The sequence below is a fragment of the Pholis gunnellus genome (genome assembly GCF_910591455.1).
Source record: "Pholis gunnellus genome assembly, chromosome: 13".
Classification (NCBI taxonomy): Eukaryota; Metazoa; Chordata; class Actinopteri; order Perciformes; family Pholidae; genus Pholis; species Pholis gunnellus.
Window position 1 is genome coordinate 18,890,172 of NC_136540.1, and position 15,079 is coordinate 18,905,250.

At 43.7% G+C, this 15,079-nt stretch overlaps 1 protein-coding gene across 1 annotated transcript in view; it reads right to left on the reverse strand.

The window, feature by feature from the left end:
* Positions 1 to 1,087: 1,087 nt before the first annotated feature.
* The window catches only part of srrm3 (serine/arginine repetitive matrix 3), a gene marked incomplete at both ends in the record, with an annotated part of 35,241 nt that continues 21,249 nt past the window's right edge, over positions 1,088 to 15,079 (reverse strand). Inside the window, 5 exons of the mRNA XM_079172324.1 lie at positions 1,088 to 1,343; positions 3,502 to 3,627; positions 3,709 to 3,963; positions 4,070 to 4,347; positions 12,741 to 12,903. Coding sequence (XP_079028450.1) covers positions 1,088 to 1,343; positions 3,502 to 3,627; positions 3,709 to 3,963; positions 4,070 to 4,347; positions 12,741 to 12,903 — 1,078 coding nt within the window. The remainder of the gene's footprint in view (positions 1,344 to 3,501; positions 3,628 to 3,708; positions 3,964 to 4,069; positions 4,348 to 12,740; positions 12,904 to 15,079) is intronic.

Sequence of the window (15,079 nt, forward strand, 5' to 3'; positions counted from 1 at the left end):
TACAGTACCACACAGCAGCCGTATAGGTGCCGGCTACAGTGGTGTACATGTCAATCACTTCCTCACTGGTCATTGCAGAAGAGGTACACGCACACCTGCACACCTGCGCACGCACTCGCACTCACACACACACACACGCTCTCACATAAAGTCAAGGTTAGCAGAATCAACATGATAATTTAAACAGGGAAGAGTAAAATTACATAATAAATAGTCCCCGCCCCCCTCCCTCCCTCCCTCCCTCCCTCCCTACCCCGTCCCATCCCCCTGTGTATGCAGGTGGCTGACTTACTGTATAGGCCAGCGGGGAGCACGGATGCACCCTGGCACCTTTCATTTGGGCCAGGTACTCTCCTTCCAGCAGCAAGTCTGTCCTGATGCATCATGCTAAACAAACCTCCTCCAACGAGATGGAATATACAGTGCATAGTTTACAAAGCCGGAACTTAAGAGACTTTACATCTATACAGACAAACCTATACAATACAATTTGTATCATTAAAAAAAAAGTTCTTTTTTTTCTTCTCCCTATTTCAGCAGCCGACCTCTCCTTTGTTCGAACTTCTGTTGATCTCTGGGCTTCGATGGAATGGAAGTCTTTGGGGAGATGAGTACATGAGGGGAAAACAAACTGAAATGTACAGCAAGCCGTCAACGTGTCCTCTTTTTGTCTTCTACTCAGCTCCTATTGTTAGGGTATATATATATATATGTATTTATATAGTATATCGTTTTTTTAATGGATTCATTTTTGGTTGCGTTGTGGAAGAAGAGAAAGAAAGTGCTAACATACAGCGAGATTTGTTCTTTGGGCTCTACCAAAATGAATTTTTCGACGCGTGGTGAACCATTTCCATTTAATACCTTGTTTACGTGAAGACATGAACAGTGACGGCCAATTTCATAGTGATGTGCTATTTCTCCTGTTTGATCCGGGCTCTGTGTGTGGAGAGAGATAATGGTCTCGGGTCGAGGAGTTCGGGGCCCCCGGACTGTACAGTATACGGCTCCGAGGAGGGCTTGGTAAAGATCACGACTGAACCAGAGCACAGTAACATGTAATGGGACTCCTGTTTGTGTGTGGCGCTCAGAAGCCGGGGCTGTCGTAGCTGCTGCGGCTGTAGTAGCTGTGGTGGCTGCGGGAGCGACTCTTGCTGCGGCTCCAGCTCCGGCTCTGGCTGCGGCTCCAGCTCCGGCTCCGGCTTCTGCTGTGGCTCCGGCTGTGGCTTCGGCTGCGGCTGTAGCTGCTGTAGCTGCGGCTGCGGCTGGACCGCGACGGGCTGCTGTCGTAGCTGGACGACGAAGGGCTGGGCCGGTAGTACGGGATCGGCCGCTTCCGAGCACTGGGGAGAGGAGAGAGGGGGAGGATGGAGCGTTAGACCAGACGCCAGACCAGGTTGTCAAGGTCATGGCCTTTGTCTGGCACTGATGTTAAACACATGATGTGTTAAGACACGATTTAGTTGGTTGAGAGCCGATCAGTGTTACAGGCTACAGAAGTGGTGGATTTATGATCAGAGCAGGATCTGAAAGAGAGCAGCTACACGGGTTAAAAACAAATAGTCCAAGCTGTTTAATCACACACACACACTTTGCAGAGAAATGCATGTCATTAGTTTAAGCTTAAGCATAAATTGCTTTGTTAATAGCCACCCAGGAAGTGCTTCCTGTAAGGTAATTAGCTGTTAGTTTCCTAAAGAACCTCGTCTTCTCAGTGGAGGCCAACACCCAGAGAAATCGTGGAGTCAACAGTGCGGGGAGAGATAAACGCTATCAAGGTATCCCCGCTGCTACAAGGTGTGTTTCACCTTGTCATTTCAGCGGCGTGCAGATAACGCAGCCGAAGCTTTTTGTCTTCTGTATCTGCCTTGGGAATCCACAGCCTGCGCGATCGAGATATCCTCTAAAATAAACCTTGATAGCATTTTAATCTCCCCGTGTTACAACATTAGTGCAGAACCGCAGAGGGGTGTAGCTTTCGAGCTGGTGTGAGTTTCTTTGTGTCAATTTGAATGAAGCAGCAGCAGCAGAAAGAGGACAGAAGAAGAAAAGAAAAAACAGGAGGAGGCCAGGTTTACTCAGGGGGAGCTCTGATGGTTTGCTGTTCAGCTTCAGGAGTCGGACTCCTCGGATCCTGCTGCGCGGCAACTGTTACCGGGGTAACTAGCCTGCGGCGGCTCAGTTCACCAGCATCCCGTCCGTCTTGTCAGGCAGGACCTTAAGGACTGGAGTGAGAGATGACAAGGTACACACATTTGACCCATGTCTATCAACGCTTCTGTGAGAGGGGAGAGAGGCGACGTGAAAACCACACAAACAAATCAGTAGATCAAGAAAGCTGAATAAATCAATACAGATTTGTCTTGGCCTTCGTCATCATACTTTCTGTATCCGTTTTGTGACGTGCAATCAGCCACCAGTTTATTAGGTCCAGCAAGTTAAAAGTACCTAATGAGTCCTAAATGAATAACCCATTCATGAGGCTTCTATTGTTCAGTGTTTGTTGAGACTGTTTTAGAGAGGGGTCAACTTCATGGTCATGTTGCGGGCTGTAGTTTGTGGTGCTGTATTTCCTCAGAGGGGTGTTTCTGTTATTCAGTCGCATTGATTGGAATGGATGGAAACACCTGCCGGTAAAACACAACACAGTTCAACAGCACCACACACTACATCCTGCAGGTGCTGATCAGGGCTGAAAAGAAAGTTCTTCCTCCACATGTTTTCAGAGTAAAGAAACAACAACAAGGAATCCTTTTATCTGTTTTTATGTAGAGTTAATATTCTCCAAAGTCAGACTTGACGTCAATCCTCTGATCAAGGAGGTAAAGGACAGGCCTCTCTCAAGGAAAGACAACACTATTATAGGTTTATTGCATTAACATTGCAGCGATTTACAGAAAATTATAATATTTTGTTTTGTATAATTACTGTGGAAGTAACCAACTTCATCACAGCTACATGATATTAATGTAGAAAAACAGGACATACTATTTGCTGTTCGTCCCCCTAACCGAACCAAACCTACACCCTATGTAAACACCTGATTGGCTTATGCATGCAGCAGTTCATTTCTGCTCTATAAAGGACTAAATGGTTGAATGTTGTTCTTACAATTTCCACTTGTGAGTTAAAGCAGGAACAAATTCCCCTCGTCTTATTTCCTTTTGCTTGTCATTGTAGTCATTTGCAGCTGTGAAAGAGCGACGTTTGCTCCAGCACGAGTGCGCTCCAGTTAAATGATGGGAAAGGTTTTAACTGCAGAGCGTAACTTACCTCCGGCAAAAAGTGTGTCACGTTAAAGTGCTGTTATTTCCAGACGTATGAAAGCTGAAAATAAAATTCAACACAAACAAACTGTCTCTTTGGAGATGTGTTACTCTGTGTTCTGCTGGGAGAAAGTCCACACAGCAGATGAGTTGTGGGGGAAAGAAATGTATGAGCAGATAAATAATCTTTACAACACATCAGGACGAGGTTTATGATGCTGGACTGCTGCGTTACCTGGTGATCCTGCGAGCCTCCATGAAGCTGGGCGAATCTCTTCTCCTCTTGCGAATGGGCGAGTAGCTGCGTGAGCGGCGGCGAGCTCGGCTGTCGGTGTCGGAGCGGTTGGGGCTGTCCTTCTCTCTGCACGACACACAGGACGCCATCAGAACAGCGACAGCAGAGCACAGTAGAAAGAACAGTGTGAGAGAAAGGAGGTTTCACCTGGAGTTGTTCTGTCTGTTGTGTGGGGACTTGGCCTTGCTGGGGCCCCTGTCTCTGGAGGCGGAGCGCGAGGATGAGTGCCCGCTGCTCCAGGAGCTGCTGCGCTGCCGGAGGTTGGGCTTGCTCCGGGACTCCTCTTTCTTCCTGCCCGACGACGCGTGTGGGTGGCGTCCCGGAGACGCCGAGGGGCTCCGGTGGTGTGCCTGACCCCGACTGGAGCGGTGGTGGCGTTTGGAGGAGTGGCCACCTTTTGTCCTGGGGTGATGGGAAGTGTAATGCAGCAGATGTCAAATTGTTGTCTCTCAGTGGCGCAGCTAAAGTGGAAGGATGGGGGAAGTCGTGCGGCGAGAGACAAACTTACTTTCTCTGACGACGAGAGTTCTTCCCTCTGTGGGTGGGGTTGTGCTGGGAGTGGGCCGAGTCGCTGCTGTGAGCAGGGGAGCGGGAGGTCTTATTCTGGCCTCTCTGGCTCCCTCTCCTCCCTGTCGGCTGGGTGACGGAGCTCCCATCCACACTCCCAGCCTCTCCGGCCGCGCACATCTGTCCCGCTTGGCTCCTGCTGGGGGCGCTGTGGAGCCTGTGCTCTCTCAGCAGGGTGGACTGGATGCCTGCAGAGCTAGCGGTCAGCAGACGGAGCTTCTGTAGAAAGAAATGATGACCAACAAAGGAAAAAAAAAAAAAGAAAAGAAGAAAGAAAACAAAAAAAGAAAAAAAGGACAAAAAGAGCATTAGAGTGTTTCCAGGTTGGTGATTGAGCGCTACGGTGTACTTGCCAAAAGAAGGTAAACATCTAAAAGAAAAAAGGTCTAGGTTTTCTCCATATGGCTTATAGATAGTCCTCTATGGTGCAGCGCATGCAATACTTGGCATGCAAAACCATAATGAGTTGAAGAAATCATAATCGCAAAAACAAACAAAAAAACTAGGAGGAGGAAGAGAGGGGAAAAAAATTAAACAAAACTGTGAACCAAATAAGTTAAAGAGCAAAGGCAGAAAGTACAGAGCTACAGATTTTGTAGAGTAGAAAAAGAGGACTTCTTCAGTTTTTTTTATTATTATTATTTTTAGTAATGGTTAAAAAAAATTAAACAAAACAGAAAGAGAAGACAACTTGACGGAACATCACAGAAATGGAAGGAACAAAATAAAGATCACAATTATTGAATCAATCGAATCAGAAAACAAATCGTCTGCTACTCAATTTTCTCTTTCTGGATTTTTTTTTCCTGAAGACAATTGCTGAGATGTGAACAGCGACCCATTTTCTTTGTTTTTTTTGTTAATGGTTACTCTTGTTTAACTCCCTTCTGGTTAACATCCACTTACCAATAAAGTGGTATTCCCTCCTTTAGTAGGTAAGGTATGAAGAAAAGGGAAAAGTGGGGCAACATAAGTGCATCATTAGATTCACAAAATGCAAGAGAAAAAGACACAAAACCCTTCCCTGCCAGTGACTCATGAGACAATGCATGGAAATCAATGGAAAAGAACTCAAAAGCAAAGAGGAAAACCACAATGTGCAGGGAATCCCTCACACAGAGAGTAAATCCTCTGGGCCCAGTCACCTTCCTAAACATCAGAGAGCAACTGGCTGGCGAGAGTTTGAGGTATTTTCTTCACCATTTGTCTCTCCATGTAGTATCTACCGCAGGGCAGGTGTTATTTTACTGCCCGACACGTTTACAGGCTGCAGTAACTGCCTTAGCTTCTACTGGGTACCATTTGTGTTTGTGCTCACAGGCTCCCTGATACAGGGCACCTGTAGTTTACACAATAGCCAACTCTTCTGTTAATGTAGTTCCAGGGAGCTGTCGCTACATATGACAACAGTGAGCCTTGTACTGAGATTGGCTTGGGTTCAACCACATTTCATGGCATTCAAAGGGAATTGTTTGGGTGAGTGACTAATGTTGAAACCCCAGAAAAGCATTTGGTCAGTGAAAGGTCAGTAAAATCGCATCTAACTGATAAAACAATAAAACTGTGATTTGATCCTTTGGGATTTTAAAGTGAAAAGCTACTTTTAGACTCACGAAAGGACTCAATTACCTTGAAGCTAGGAGTTTTCAAAATGACCACTGTCTTAAAGGATAAGGCGGGCAATATTCTGTATTTCTCTTATTGATTAGCATGAGCATGGGTTCTGTAGTTTATTTTTAAACAACATACACTCCAAATGTGTATAAATCCGTGGATGAAAATAGTTTATTTTTTTAATATTAATATATTAATATTTACTTCAGTTTGAGTGATGTTTGCTAAAAAACGACAGTGCCCAGATGTTTAAGGAATATATAGAGCCTTACCTAGAGCAGCTAGCTTAGCTCTATGGATGGAAGTGTCGGTCGTCTGGTCCAATTTTGGACTAGACTGAAATATCTCAACAACTATTGGATGATGTGCCATGTACTTTAATACAGACATTCATGTCTCCTGGAGGATGAAACCCTCTGACGTTGGTGATCCTCTGGTCTAGTGCCAGCATCAGGTCAAATTCATTTTGTTCAATATTTTGGTTAATGACCAAATACCTGCAAAACTAATGACTTCCCCACTTTGTGGTTATTGCGAATTAGCTAACGTTAGCATGTTTACACGCAAAACTAACATGGTGAGCATTATAACATCAGCATGTTAGCGTTGTCATTTTGCACGTTAGCATGCTGACGTTAGCATTTAGCTCTAAGGACCGCTCTGTTTAGCCTTACTGAGCCACTTGTGTAGCTGTAGACTCTTAGTCTTGGTTAATAATAAAACTACATATTTGTGACCCCTTTTTGAAATTCTACATATGGGAACTTATATTGCTAATAGTACTTATAGCAAAGTCAGAAAGTATTGACTGAGCAACAAACCGATGCTGATTATGGGATTTCTTTAAGGGATTTGCTCATAGTGAGAAAACCCATGTAATGAGTAATGCCAGCCTTATCCTATAATCTGTGTTTGGTAGAGGGTGAGTTAAAACATATTCCCAACCTCTATTTTAAGCATTCAACAAAAATACAAACTGGACGAGTGCTTCAGTGGGAGTTAGGGGCTGAGACTTGTGATGCACAGTTATACACTGCTCATTGTAAGCAGGTCATAAAAAGAGAGTCAATCTCCAACAGGCGTTTTAGTTTGAAACCAAATACAGCTGTCTCTCTCGCATGCATTACAATGTGCAGTCTGAACTGCTTCGTGATCTGAGGAACAACAAAAGCACCGACTGGCCGCTGCAGAAAGAAGAGCCGTTCTCCACTTGAGAGAAGACAACTAAGCGGTATAATAAGAAGACACACAACCACTGGTGCTTATGACAAGTTGTTAGAAACAGTCGTGGAAATCAATATGGTGGAAATCATAAGACGGATGTACTAATTCACCAACAGACAGAGAGATGCTGGACAAACAGGAATGCATTCTACCAAAACAGAAAGAAAACAAAACTGGAGAAAGAAATGGACCTGGAAGATAGAGCGGGATATTGGACTTCAGAATGAAGTTAAGGAGGAAAGAGAAAAACCAGAGCTCTACGTAATCCAATCATAATTGATGAAGTAAAATCAATTTGGTTAGAGATTTGGTAAATAACAGAGAGAGAGAGAGAGAGAGAGAGAGAGAGAGAGAGAGAAACATTGACGTCACTCAGGCTAGGGTGCTTGTCACATTCTCATCTGCATAAAGATCACGTGCGTAGGCAAAGCGTTACCTACCTTCCATTTCAATCAGTGACACGTATGCAATATCAACAAAAAAAAGGAAAGAAAGAAAAAAAGAAAAAAGGAGAAAGGAATGTTCTCCGCAGCGAAATGGGAAAAAGACAATGACCTCTTTTAGTATCAAAGCTACATACTGTGTCCAGAGACTAAAGAGAAATAAACAAACCAAAAAGTACAAAGAAAATAGAGGGGAGAAAACAAAACAAAAATAAAGATCCAGATGGAATTCAAATCAAACTAAAACAAAGGATGAAATCTATAAACTACATGATTTGCTTTGTCTTTTTCGCTTGTACAAATGCAGCCATATTTGTATCAAAACGGGAGGGGAGAGGGGGGGGGGGGGAGTGATAGAGGTAAGTGGATAGAGTTAATTATCATATTAGTGGACATCCATGTCGAGTAGAGTATAGCTATAGGAGAAAGGGAGGGAGGGGGGAGGAGGGGAGGGAGGGGGGAGGACATGCAGAGCTGGCAGATGTGAGATACGTGGGAAGAAAAAGGCCGGGACAACAAGAGGTGAGACGTGAGTCACACATGACACAGATGAACAGGTATGAGAGGAAGAGGAGGAAGGGCAGAAGAGTGTTGGAGGGGCGGTCACTGCTAAGATGGACAACTAGAGAGTTAGCACATTTGAAAGGGACCCCAGTCACATTTTGGCCCTGGTCTTCTTCAGTATAGCACCACTTCTCTACTCTGTACTTTAGGACAGCTTTCTTCCAGGCAATCTTTTTGACTTATTCATCACTGTAAACACAGGTACGGAGAGCGAGAGAGAGCCCAAGGAGCTTTGTCAAATCTGCTGTTTAAACTGTTAACGTCAACGGGGGGGGGGGGGAGCTTACGCTCAAAATGGCTTGGGTCCCTTTAAAATAACATTCATGTTAATACATGTGTGTGAGTTGTCCTAGTTATTTTTCAAGAGTCCATGTACGTGTGTTTGAAGTGTTTGAAGACATCCATTAATAATGAGCAAGAGGACGACTGGCCCAGTTTGGGACTGGCTCATTCACTGTGCAGGAGAGAGTCCTGGATGCTTCCCGTCTGTGCGCTGCTCTTTATCAGACTTAGGGAGGTTCAGCACATGCATTTACCAAACCAGCCGCATGGGCCTCAAAAGATATATCGGAAAGCACTTCAGATGAAAGATCAATCTCGTCTTTGTGCAGCTTGTCCTGGTCAGTGTGTCAGTGCTGCGTCTTCTGTGAATAATTCTGTTGCAACGCAGCCGTGATGGACCAGAGAGCAGTAAACACCCGGGAGGCTCCCAACAGACCACCATGACCCGCAAGGTGAGGGTCACATGACAGGAGCTAGCATCTGCTAGCATGTTTACTGCTCTGTACGAGTACTGACCGTGGGTTTGACAACGTTGTTTTGTGAGTTTTTATTTAAAATAAAGAAAATGGTACAAAAGATGGATACATCTTTGTAGGAACCGGGTATTATAAATGCTGTTTTTTGTTGAATAACTAAAATCTCTTCAAGGCAGACATTGTGCTGCTTGAAGTCATATTAAAGGCACAATGAGTAGAAACAATGTAGAGGCTCATACAAAAACAGTCCCTCACAATAATGAATCCAAAACGAGAGTGAATCTGGGGATGACGAGCACCATCTATAACCCTCATAGATTAACTCGAGGTTGTGTTTGCATGAATATTAATAATAGATATGTCATACATTGGAGTCTCATAGCTTATTTCTCTAATAATAATAATAGAGAGAGTTTTACAGTTGTGTTCAGTGCTTCTTCACTGATAACCCTGCAGAGCTAGTTAGCAACCAGGTCTACTGAAAACCAGTCTACTGAGGTTTTCGTCTGTCTCCTTCAGTCGTGTGAACCTCTCAGGTCCTAGAGGTCTGTCGAGTCTCCTGTAATCTACGATTGGTGGGAATTAGATTTTTTTTGTTTTGCCCCCATTGGTCAAATGGAGCAGCAAGGAGCCCATTTCACCCTTAAAAGCAAACTCGTACACGCTGCACGAAGCTGAGATTTGTGCTTTCATGAAAATATTTTCAGTTTTTCCAGAGCGAAGGCTTCAAGGAGAAGGACTAACTCGTTTTTTTAGCAAACGCATGTCTGCTTAACTTCTCCACCTCTGATAAAGAGCAGTGCACAGGCTTTTCTACGGGAAGCGTCCGGGAGTGTCCCCCACGTCGCGGATGAGACCGTTCCAAAACGGGGCTAGAGGACGACTACAGGAACACAAACTGAGATGATATATATATAGATATATATAAACACAACCAGAGCTGCTGTACAGAACATTTGCTAAACCACACAACTGCTGCAGTAAAGTCAAACTTCAGTGGGATCCAGGATCTGTCACACATGACCATCCCCGAGCGGAGATTTCGGTTTGGGGATTATCATGAAAGGAGTATTTTAGCTTTTGGTGGAGATTAACAAGAATGGCAACATCGCCTTATGCTACAAAGATGCTGCTTATGAAACGGGCGAGCCAATTAAATGCTCCCCTCTCGCCACATCCCAACTGAATGGCTCTAACGGACGTGATCAGAGAAGACCTCCCTTGCCATTCTCCACTGGCCTGAGCAGATGGAGTAGAAACAAACGCCAGGGACAGAGGAGACACTGCCACCTATAGGGGCAACATGCACGTGGACATGGCAGAGTAAAACAGTAGAGAGGAGCGTGTGTTTAACGCCTGGTGGGTTGGCAGGAGCTGTTGGGACGCCTGGAGGAGAAGAGGATCTATCACTGAGCAGAGCATGTGCTTGAGAAGAAAGACAACTGTATTGACAAGAAGAAACTATTACACATACCCAGTTAACCTACTTGGTCCGGTTCCAAAGCATTTGAGTGCTTTTTATATAAACGAGACAGAAAGATTTGGGCATTTATTCATGGGTAAATACCACTTAATACTTTTGATAAGGAAAAAAAAGAAACAGTAATGAATGAAATAAGCAGAGAGAGAGAGAGAGAGAGAGAGAGAGAGAGAGAGAGAGAGAGAGAGAGAGAGAGAGAGAGAGAGAGAGAGAGAGAGACCAGATAAGACCTCATAGACACATGCAAGCTGGAGGAGCAAATAGAAGACATCCCTTTGGTCGGGAGTGTTTGCAGCCCATTTGGATGCGTATTCAACAGAGAGAGATGGTTTTACAAGCGATCCCTGCAGTCTAAGTGTCTGTTGTTTCGCTCTCAACATAATCGGCCGCCATCCTGCTGTAGCTCCGGTGATCCATTTACCGTATGGAATAGCAAAGGTTGTTTCCATAATATAGCAGGAATGGATTTAAAACTCAGTGTCTTCTAGGTAATCAGAGACAAACAGAGAGGCTTATTTTCAAAAGAGCCAAAACAAACAAGGAGCAGTTCCATATTAAACATGTAGAGGGCAATAAATATGATGTATAACACTTCAGGAGCCTATTGTGGACAATATGTGGAGGTTTATTTTAAAATGTTATTACTCAGAGGGTCCACCCTGTGTCGTAATTTTAATTCATTAACACAACATAGTTTCTGTGGGAGATTTAAAATGCCTACATAAAAAAAAAACAGATTGAACAAAGAAATACAGTGAAATACAACACACATTAACTGTGTCATAATCAAATTAAAACTATGTGTTAAAAGGAAAATGATTCAGCTTGTGCTATTGATTCTACATTGAGTCACATTCTGACTGTGTTTCTGATGGATGTGATGCATTTTCACTTGAAAAAAGAAGGCGGCTCCCTCATGACGACACTAAACGTTTCCTTTAGTGCTGGCAGGTCTCTGCTGCTCTCTGCTGGACTGCTGTGTTGTGATTAGATCTTAACGACACAGCAAAATGGGAAATACAATTTTAATATTAGAATCAGGTAAAATATTCAAGTATTTTCGATGAGTCATCTTGAACTCGGCGGTTACATAAATATATTAAATCAAATGTGATTTTGGAAAAAATAGCTAACTCGCCCATCACATGTAACCGCACAAGACTGTTAACTTGTAGGTAGCTAGCAGTGCAACATCTAAAGAGGAGGTTTGTGTTTGGATTTCAGCAGGCGAAAACTGTGTTTTCAACAAATGTTGAGGAAATACTTGACTAAATTAACCCTTAAACTTTTCCTTGTAGAATTTACATTACAGTAATTTAGCAGACGCTTTTATCCAAAGCGACTTACAATTCAGATCCTATCACATTTCTAAACCGTAGGCACAGCTACGGGAGCAATTATTTGGGGTTAAGTGTCTTGCTCAAGGATACATCCACATGCGACTATCGAACCACCGATCCTCTGATTGAAGGATGGACCTGCTCTCCACTTAGCCACAGTCACCAATTTGTTTCAAATCCTTCTTTTAACTATTCTAATATTCTGTTTCCTGTGGAAATATGTCACATTACCGAAACTAAAGATGCTCTGATTTCCCTTTAACTGTGACTTTAATATCCATTAATTGCGTTATAAGACTAAAAGCTATATAATTGTCCCGTTTGATTTGATTTGCTTTTATTGAGGCATTTTAAATCTTCCATACGGCCCAGCTGTACCTTGCAACAATTCATTTTTGCATGCTCAGATCAAGACTCCCATAAATAATTGGATTTGTCAGTTCCAGGAGAAATCGCAGATTGTTGTCACTTTGAAGCGCCCTCAGACGTGTAATTGTGACTCTTGCAACATTGGCTAATTACGACTTTATCTGCAGTAAAACTTGGAGGTTATCATTCCCAATAGACACATTTTTCTGTGATAGTTCTTCACGGGCATGGACCTTTGTGGGGGAGCAAATGTCTGAATGTCATACCTGTCCCTGGCTCAACTTTCTTTTTTATTTCTATCATGCCTTAGCAGGCACCCACTCTGCAGAAACAACACATCTTTTTGCTCATTCATTTGGAAACGTGTGCGGTTTCCATCCGAGGTGCGATTGTTGGGCCGAAGAGAAACACTAGAACCTCTCTTGTCTTTGCTCCCTCCCTCTGATACCGGCAAACAACGAGAAAAAAAACGAAAGGAAAAGCAAGATGGCAGAGGAGTCAAAGAGAACCAGAAACAAAGCAGCAGGAGCGGCAAGTTGTTTTACACAGGACAGGAGCGTCTTTTACACGTCAAAAAGAATAATAGTAATAATATAAACTGGCCTACAAGCTAGGAATAACTGATAACAGAATGAAAGAAAATCTTTCAATATCAAAACAAGGTGAGAATTCATGTCAACCAACACAAAAGGGAGCAAGATCAAACTCATTTGTAGAGACTGTGGCAGATACTGTATATCGTTGGCGTGGGTGAGGGGGGGGGGGGGGGGGGGGGGGAGGGGGGCGGGGGTGTGGGAGCAAAATAGAGGAGATTACATACATCGTGCCCTTTCTCGCCCTCGCCGTGGTTGAGTCTGCCGGCCTTGCCGTTGCGGCTCCGCTGGGTGTGGTCCCCGTTGTGCCAGGCGGCCGGAGCGTTGGTGCCCGGGGACGGCGAGGCGCCCGACGCCTTTTGTCCATCCGTCTTGTGCTTTGAGTTCAGTCTGGAAGAGCAGAGCCACACAGCGACACGCTGGGTAAAGCACAGCCAAAGGAATGTTCATACACTGGGACTTCTGTTGAACTCGATCGGGTCCATATTGAAGTCCTTCACTTTAACTCCCACTCGAAGCAAACTTGAGAAGAAGTGATAATTATCCAGTTTGGTTTGTCTAGCACAAGCCGTCTGAAACATGTTTTGGAGCGATCGTACCAAATATCACTGGGAGTGATGAAGATGGCAGCTGAGTCAATATGTACAGTTCTACAGAATGAGGTAGTTTACTGTTTCTATTTGATAGAATGGTACTCAACATTTTGAGGGGGATTTATGAGAGGTGCAAAGAACAAGAATAAAGCTGCATTGATTTCTGTTTATCTTCAGTGTCTGCACTTGTCGATGTGGTACGACTCTCTGTCTCTCTCTGATTCCTCTGATGTCGCTCGACTGTCAGCAGCAGAATTTATTTCCTGCTCCAGGTTAGTTTTCTCTTTGTGTTCATTTCAACCAATTTCCTATTTATTCATCTTTATATTATTAAATAAAATAACAGATTGTTGTATGATGATATGTTGGGGACGGGGGCAGCAGCAAAATGTTCTCTAGGCAGACGGCCCTCTCCGATGGTGAACTGAAGCCGTTATCTATGCTATCGGTTAAAACACCAAAGTCACACAATCACAGATCGAGGCAGTGGAAGACCAGCAACTCCTGCGCTCAGTGAGGTAAAACAACTGTTTCTGTCAAAGGAGTCTGGTGGCTCTGAAGAGAGCAGAGATGGATAGAACGGCTTCAGTTCCTCGTCATCAAGGGCTGTCTGAGGTAGAAGGTAAAGCTGTGAAAATATTCCAAATACAGCTGATATGGATTTTGTTTTAGGTGCACTAAACACATTTAGCTGCTGCCCCCGTCCACAGCAGTACACTGCTTCATACCGACCGCAATCTGCTCTAGGTAATACACCGACTATGGATGAGCACCTCATACAACCCCACTTGAGAAAAGCCTTTAAATATTTCACACAAATCAATCAACAGATTGTTCTTCAAGGAATGTATAATGGAGCAGATGCAGGGTAACTCCTCGTCTCTGATTGGCTATTCCTCTGAGCATACATGTGATTAATCTGATCCTTTGGGATCTTTCTCTTTGCCGTAAGTGGCCGTAAGTGGCCTGATGAATGTCTGGTATTTTGTGGGGACAATTGGTCCAATATTGAGGGAAAACGCTGCAGATGAATAAAAAAGATTTTCAATCTTATTATTTAGCTGATTGCAGCAGTGTGGATGTGATGCTAGACGCTTCAGAACGAGCCACAGCGAGACACCCAATAACAAACAGAAAGTATGAAGCAAAAGGTAAATAAAAAGGTTTTATTTCTCTGTAGATACTTTCCATAATAACTTTAATAACAATCTGAGGCTGTCAGTGGCAAAAACAACGGTGAGGAGTTGCCCCGAGCGACTTCATTACAGCTTGTTATCCTGCAGCGTTCTCTCTCAATACTGGACCAATTTCAAAAATTGTTGGCCCCATTAGTCACTTCGACTCAAAAGCAAAGGCTAATAAAATGAAAAATACCAGTGTTATCTTTTAAGGGAAATTCTTCAAACTTTGATAACGTTGGTTGAATGTGACATAATACTTCATAAACTAAATATTCTGCCCTGTCATTGTCTTGTTTAGAGAAAGAATAACTTGTATTCGGAGTAGAAATCTAATTAACTGCCCCATTGCACTCTTATTTGCTCGAAAAATAATTGGAAAAAATGCCCAATGCTGTTTAACATGTCACAGCAAAAAAACTAAAAACAAAAATAATAAGATAGGCTGTCAGCTGCAATCATAAAAATAACACTACAACTAAACCCATACATTTCACTAACTATACTATATGGAAAAATAAGACGCTCCATGCCCCATAAAATGACAAACGGTGCTACCAGTACAGAGTGATACCACAGCTATTTAATGGGGCTTATTATAAGAGGCCCACTGGCATCCTAATATGTCTCCACAGGGCCGGGAGTAAAAGAGACAGAGAGAGAGACAGAAAGAGAGAGAGAGAGAGAGAGAGAGAGTCACCAGGGCAACAGCTCGACGAGCAGAGGAGCAATACCAGTGTGTGACGAGACAAAGCCGAGGTGTTAATGCGAGTGTGTGCGTGTGTCGAGGAGTCT